This window comes from Varanus komodoensis, unplaced genomic scaffold (genome assembly GCF_004798865.1).
Source record: "Varanus komodoensis strain SLA01 unplaced genomic scaffold, ASM479886v1 scaffold5, whole genome shotgun sequence".
NCBI classification, from domain to species: domain Eukaryota; kingdom Metazoa; phylum Chordata; class Lepidosauria; order Squamata; family Varanidae; genus Varanus; species Varanus komodoensis.
Genome location: NW_025336087.1, coordinates 49,279,034 through 49,285,987, shown reverse-complemented (window position 1 = coordinate 49,285,987; position 6,954 = coordinate 49,279,034). Strand labels below are relative to the sequence as shown.

The 6,954-nt window shown below is 40.1% G+C and overlaps 1 protein-coding gene across 4 annotated transcripts in view; it reads right to left on the bottom strand.

The window, feature by feature from the left end:
• The window catches only part of TRPM3 (transient receptor potential cation channel subfamily M member 3), a 372,035-nt gene that overhangs the window by 116,859 nt on the left and 248,222 nt on the right, over nt 1–6,954 (bottom strand). For all 4 annotated transcript variants that reach the window (XM_044446645.1, XM_044446646.1, XM_044446647.1 and 1 more), the window contains exons 4-5: nt 3,515–3,728; nt 1,362–1,486 (exon numbers count right to left, since the gene is read on the bottom strand). In XM_044446645.1, the coding sequence (XP_044302580.1) occupies nt 1,362–1,486; nt 3,515–3,728 (339 nt within the window). The remainder of the gene's footprint in view (nt 1–1,361; nt 1,487–3,514; nt 3,729–6,954) is intronic.

The following is a 6,954-nucleotide window of genomic DNA, read 5'->3' as shown; positions in this document are numbered from 1 at the left end:
TTGAAATGTATGGCTGTGAAAGCTGGACCATAAGGAAGGCTGAGCACCAAAGAATTGAGGCCTTTGAACTATGGTGCTGGAGGAGACTCCTGCAAGTCCCTTGGACCGCAAGGCGATCAAACCAGTCAGTCCTAGAGGAGATCAACCCTGACTGCTCTTTAGAAGGCCAGATAGTGAAGATGAAATTCAAATACTTTGGCCACCTAATGAGAAGGAAGGACTCCCTGGAGAAGAGCCTAATGCTGGGAACAATAGATGGCAAAAGTAGAAGGGGATGGCAGAGAGTGAGGTGGCTAGATGGAGTCACTGAAGCAGTCGGTGTGAGCTTGAGTGAACTCCGGAGGATGATGTACAGGAAGGCCTGGAGGAATGTTGTCCATGGGGTCGCAATGGGTCGGATGCGACTTCGCAACTAGCTACAACATAGTTGTTATGAAGGTAAATGGACATTCTCAATCTTTGTCAAAAGGCCATAGCGAGACACAAAATACCCTACTGACCTGCCACCAAAAGTGCAACGGTTATGATGTGCTTTCTTCTTCCTTTCTTCCCCTCCCAATAGGTTTTGCTCTGGTTTGTGATGTTTTCATGTTACTAGTTTCCTAATTTGGTTGCTGCTGCTGCTGACAAAAATGTTCACAATGCTTTCATGACATGCAGTAAGCAAAGGTATTATCCAAAATGACACCCAGGGAAAATAATAGTGTCATCAACAGATAGCAGAGAAGAAAAAAGGAGGGGATCCGTAGCCTTCTCCTCCATGAATTTGTCCCATCCCCTTTTAAAGTTGTCCAAATTGGTGGCCATCACTACTTCTTGTGGCAGTGAATTCCATTGTTTAACTCTGAAAGGACTAATAATAATATAAGGCTGTCTTTAAATAGTATAAAAAGTTAAACACAGATTTTCTTTCCTTTTATATCTTTCATTCTGTTGAAATTACAACTAGATGCTCCCATAAATGTATTATATTAAATGAACTTCTTTTTGTTTTACTTTTATATTTATTTATTTATTTATTTATTTATTTATTTATTTATTTATTTATTTATATTGCGATTTACATCCTGCCTTTTTCCTACAAAGGGCTCAAGGCAGCTTACATCATTCTCCTCCTCCGTCTTATCCCCACAACAAGAACCCTGTGAGGTGGGTTGGGCTGAGAGTCTGTGACTGGCCCAAAGTCACCCAGGTGGCTCCATGGCCGAGCGGGGACTCAGACCCGGATCGCCTGAGTCCCAGTCCCAGGCTCTTAACCACTACGCCACACTGGCATTGTTTATAATATAGTGTGGATATTAGTCATGCCACATCCAAAACACACTACCAAAACAAGATGCTGAGAAAAGTCAGAAACTTACATCCTTGCCAATCAGATCCTCCTGGTTTTCTACAATCCCCCAGGGAGCTATTCCAATGGTGCAGATCTTCCCCCTAGATTTGGAAGCATGGTCTTTCAGTGCATCACCAACGTGCCGAATGACTCCTGAAAGGAAATGCAAGCATGTGATAAAAAATAGAATAGAGGACCTTCAAGTATTCATCCATCTTATGAAATGAATATGAGAGTGCAGCCCTGTCTTACTGTTATGCTGTGCATATGGACTATGAAAATTTAGAAAATAATAACCCCATTAAAAATAAAAGAATAACCTTAGTGCAATAGCAGCATATAGCTACACCTTTACCTTTATTGTTGCCAGGAGTTGCTATTATTGTTGCTATTATAATTTCTATACTTCCCCATAGTCAAAGCTCTCTGGGCAGTTTACAACAATCTATACAAATAAAGGAATACAATACAAATCTCATAAAAATATTAAAATAAATTTAAAAGAGCTAAAAATCACAGTAAAACTTACTTGTAAAAAATAAAATAAAATTACTTGGGATGGATAATCCTCTCAAGCCCCTGACAGCTGAGTAAGTCTCTAAAACCTTCAGCAAAAAGGGCACTTAAAAAGATTACAGGTTTGGTGCCAGGCAGACTTCAGTATAGAGGCTGATCCATAGATGGTGGAGGTGGGCACCTCAAGGAAGCCCTTCCCCTTCCAGAGTTCTGGAATTTTGTGGGGGTTTTTTTTAAGCACACAGACTACCAAATTTTGTGACATATTGTCAAATACTCCTGCCACATTCCAAAGTGAGAGATATTGTGAAACACTCGTGTGTTTCATGAATAAATTATGCAGGTGGGACAGTCACCCATTTTCTGCACACAAAAGCTCTGTGCACACAGAGGGAAACTACCAGCCATTTATCTCCTGCTACTCCTTTGTTTTATCCAATAAAGCCTATTTTTGAACCAACATGGGAACATCCAGGAGATGCACTTTCTGCCACTTGGCTATGAGAAAAGGAGGGGGAACTGGAGACAGAGAAGGACCAGCTCATATAAGGACCAGTCTCAGTAAAAACCTCAGCATAGAGGCAGGGCAGGGGTTTGAACCAAAATTATAACTCATGCAGAAAAGTAAACGTCATGAACAACCTGATTTTATATGCATGTTAATACTAGATAAATATATGTTGCCTTATTTGCTAAAACACCATCAAATTGGCTTACAATGAATTAAATTGATCAAACTTTAACACATAGAAAAAGGGTGACAGCATAATGCAAACTTCTCTTATGAATGGGAAGGACATGCCTTTTCAGCTAAAGCCCTGTCTCGCCATTGGTGCAAATAACCAATCGTGCGCCCTTTTCCTGCCCAGCATCCTTAGACATGCTGGTCCTGCACCCTGCACACCAGCATGCCCTGCTGCGGCATTTTTCGTCCCTCACTTTGCCATGCTGGAGTTGTGCTGGCTGAAGGGGGTTATGCTCTCACGAACCAGAATGTGAGCAGAGCTCTCAGAACAGAACTATACTTGGTCAGACTTTGATCATGCCCAAGTTCAATGACACTCACTTTAGCTTAGGATTTTCAAAAAGTAATTCTCTTTACAGGTTTTCAAAAATAACTAGCTGGAGTTGTATTCAAGCACCCACAGCTTCAGGGATTTCCTATCCCTTTCAGCTAGTTTCTGCTGTTTGATCTGAAAGAGCCTGGGACATGGCGGTACCTACACTAAAGGGCATGCAGAAATGCCATGTATGCTCGTCCCATTGGACTGAACTAAATGTGATGTTAAATGTGTGTTTTCTGTTAACACAGAAATTTAAAAAAAATGAATGGTGTGTGTGTGTGGTGGTACGGGGAGACAATCCAGATCGGGACCATCGCAATGCAAAAAGCAGTGCTAGGGAGGGTCATGTCTGGTGGAAAGGGAGGAGAGAGAACCTCAACCTTTGAGCAAGCCCTGCTGTGAAAATCTTAATTAAAAAAATGTAAATTAAATGTGAAATGTTGGTATGAGAAAGGGCAGGATAGAAATGTAATAAATGGACATAGTACTACTCCTTTCTTCAAATGCTGTAACAGGAATCTATCAGTTTCTTATCAAAGTGATTTTTTTTTTTTTTTTGCTGAGATGGCCCCAGGGATTCCCTCTGCCAATTTTCAATTACCTGTGTTAACTCCGCCAGTAAATATCCATGCTCCAGTTGTCATAGCAGCTTTAATGAGGCCTTTCCCAAAGACTTGCTTGAGCTTTGGCTGAAGTTCAAAATTCTGGAGACCTCCATGCACAGAGATTAGAAGCTTGGGTAGCTCAAGCTGCCATTCCTTGGTCATCAAGTGTAGAAGGAGATCGGGTTTTGTGTCAAAAGACACACGCACATACTATAGAATGAAAGATATTGATTTGAAACAAAAGCAAGAAATTGAAAAGTAGACAATAAACCTATCAATTTGATGCTAGAGGGCTGCATAAAGTATTACAGAAAATGTTCTAGGCTATCAAAGCTATAGCACTACATATAATTATAAGACAATAACACATGAACATCTTATGAAATGTTCACATAGCGCTGGATCCAAAAAACTGTGAAACTTACAGATCGAATTAACAAGTATTTTGGGATCATTTCACCAGCTCAGTATTCTTTAAAATCCATGTGGCACCAGCCAATGAAAATGTAGGCCAAAGCATCAGAGGACCAATTAAATTACGTTTGTATAAAGTAGGCAAATTAACCCCATGTGAATTCATAGTTTACCAGGTAAAGGCTTTGGGGAAACTGCTTGATGGAAGTCCAATATGCGGCTGTATGAATTTGCAAATGACTGAGACCATCCAAAATCAATTCCCTAGAATAATATTCCAAGTTCTGTATAGCACAGTCTTCCTTGTTAGAAGCAGCGACCAAGTAAAGTCAGTATCTTTGGTAAATCTTAGGATGAAAGCACACTGGATCAAGCTATTCTTTGGAAATTGTCCAGCACTTTCCAAGCTAGCAAAGACTAGTGGTTGGATTAATTCTGTTACCAGGTAGACCGTGAGATTTGAATTCATCCTGCCTTCCTGTTATTGCAGCACCAAGGAAAAGTGATTAATCAGATGAGGTAACATATTCTGGATTTGGATTTGCACAGATACGTGGCTGAGATAAATATGCAAAGAACATTTCTTGTGTACTGAAGATTGGATATCAGGTGTGCCCTTGCAAGGTATATAACTAAGGTTACATTTCCTAATCTACAAGGGCAATAATTCTACCAAGAACAGGTAGCTTTCTTTCTGCAATTGTGCCAGAATGAAATAGCGGGATTCCCCTGGAACAACATCTGTGTTATGTGATCAATCTGAAGCTGAAACCTGGGAACACAGTGGGTAATTTTGAACAACACAACAATGTCCCTTGCAAATAAGCTTTGCGGAGTGGCTTGTTCATGGAACAACCGATGGTGCACCCAAGAGAAAATCAGGCTCACAGCAGGTTCCTTGCTCCCATGCAGTCCGCCACGAGGTATCCCAGGGGAGTTGGTGCAGCCACCCAGCTTGTCTCCATATCTTGTCCCGCTTGCAGCTGTTTTTTAGTTGTTGCTGCAACTATTTTCCTTCACAATGTTTCATTATCTGTTAGCCCTTCCAATTGTGCCCAGTGCACATATTGGAACAGCAGTCACTAATTCACCATCCTTAAAAACAAAATCAAAAACTATTTTCTTTATTAGGTATCAGAAATGTGTGCTAATATTTTAGTTATTATTAAAAGTTGGAGGGGGAAGCTTTCCCACATTGTTTATGGGAGCATAGGATTTCAATATCAAAACGAAGTGTTTCTTTCAAGACGGGGTATTTCAGAGGGCTATGCAGGTGGTTTGCTTGATTGCATGGGAAAATACATATATAGTTTTAATGGATGCATATATCCTTATCATTGGCAGAGATCATCCCCCCCCAAAAGGAAAAAGTGCGTGTGTGTGGGGGGGTGCAGTGGTAAACAGAAATGGGTCACACAGCTGGATGGCTAAGCCAGTGATAATCTCTCCAAAGTGCCTCTTGGGCACAACTGGATTAGCTTTCATTTATGGTGCTCTGGGTGAACTTGGCAAGCAGGTCAAGGAAGTGTTGGTGCTGATCAGGATGGGTTTGCATGACATGATCACCCATTGTACTTCCAACAATCCCTAGAACAAGCCGTGGATTGTCTGGGTGGATTGTTGCACTGTAACAAGCTTGCTGGAAGCAGTGCAGAGTCACACAACATAAAAATCCACTTTGACTGGTTACCCATCATGGGTTTCCAGGCCATGCAAACCCAGTCATTTTGTTAAGGACTAATTTGAATAATTCTGCAAGCAGGAACTCTATTATAAAGTGATTGAAGGGAAAAAAGAACTTGAATAGGAGTGAAAATATTGCTTTTTGTTTATAAACATAACAATATTATGTTGGTTTTTGCATAAAGAGAAGTTTAGAATATTCTGCTTTCACTTTTAACTAACTGCAGCATGCCCATCAGTTAGTCTTCATAATGATTTACTGAAAGGAGTTGACTTCAAATGTGAAGTTATTGTATTTGAACAAATCATTATTAAGATTAACCACAGTTTAACGTTTGGATATAATATTACGTATAGTCAACTGAAAACAAAAGGGCAAGATTCTGAGCTCCTCTTTATTGCTGTGAGGTAGATGGAGAGGGAGATAGGAATACATGAATCTGAAGTTTGCAGACTTAAAAACAAAACACTGCTTATTGTTACACCTGGAAGCGACAACTATATTTCTTTATCTTGTTGAAAAGGTAATGTAGGAGAAAAACTAGGGATCTGTTTCTACATTGAAAAACTGGCATTGTGGTTTGCAGTGAATCAGAAGCAGATGAACTGGGATGGATAGGACTGGAGCCTAAGCCACAAGAGAGGCTTCCCACCAAAATGGACAGTTACGGAACAGTTGTTCTTAAAGATAATGGCCTGCTTGTAGCAGCTACAAGTAAATCCTTGTAGCACCAGCAAATGCTACTATTTATGGGACAAGAAAAATAATGAATGCAATATGACACCTTCAAATTTACAAACTGAATTGTAATGGAAGAGTGGGTTCAGCACATGATATCTAGCTGTAATAATAACTCTTTAAAAACACTGTAGCTGTCACAGAAAGTATAAAATATAAAAGGAATTCATTCTAGTATCCTAGTGGAGCAAGTGCCGGACCTGTACTGTTTTTCTAGGACATTACAATCTTTTAATGCCTGCAGCACTTCAGTTAAAAGCCGTTGGCAGCGGGAGTCCTTGACACAGCATAATCAAGGTTAATAAGCTACAGCAAGAATGAAGAGCTGCTGTAAGATTTTGACATGTAAGAAAACCATATTCCTCGTGTAGTATCATAACAGAAAGTAGCTTGTCATGCTACTTGCTGGGTTCAAGGAAGGTTGTCTTTAGAGCCTCAAATGGAATTTTATCACCATCTGAATCAAAAGAATAACTTTTTGATGTTTGCAATGTGGGCAAATTCCATTTGCTAGTCTATTCTAGATGAAAATCCTGCATCTTTTACTTTGTAAGTAGCTGGCATCAGGTTTATGTCCAAGTGAGCTTCTTTATAGGCATG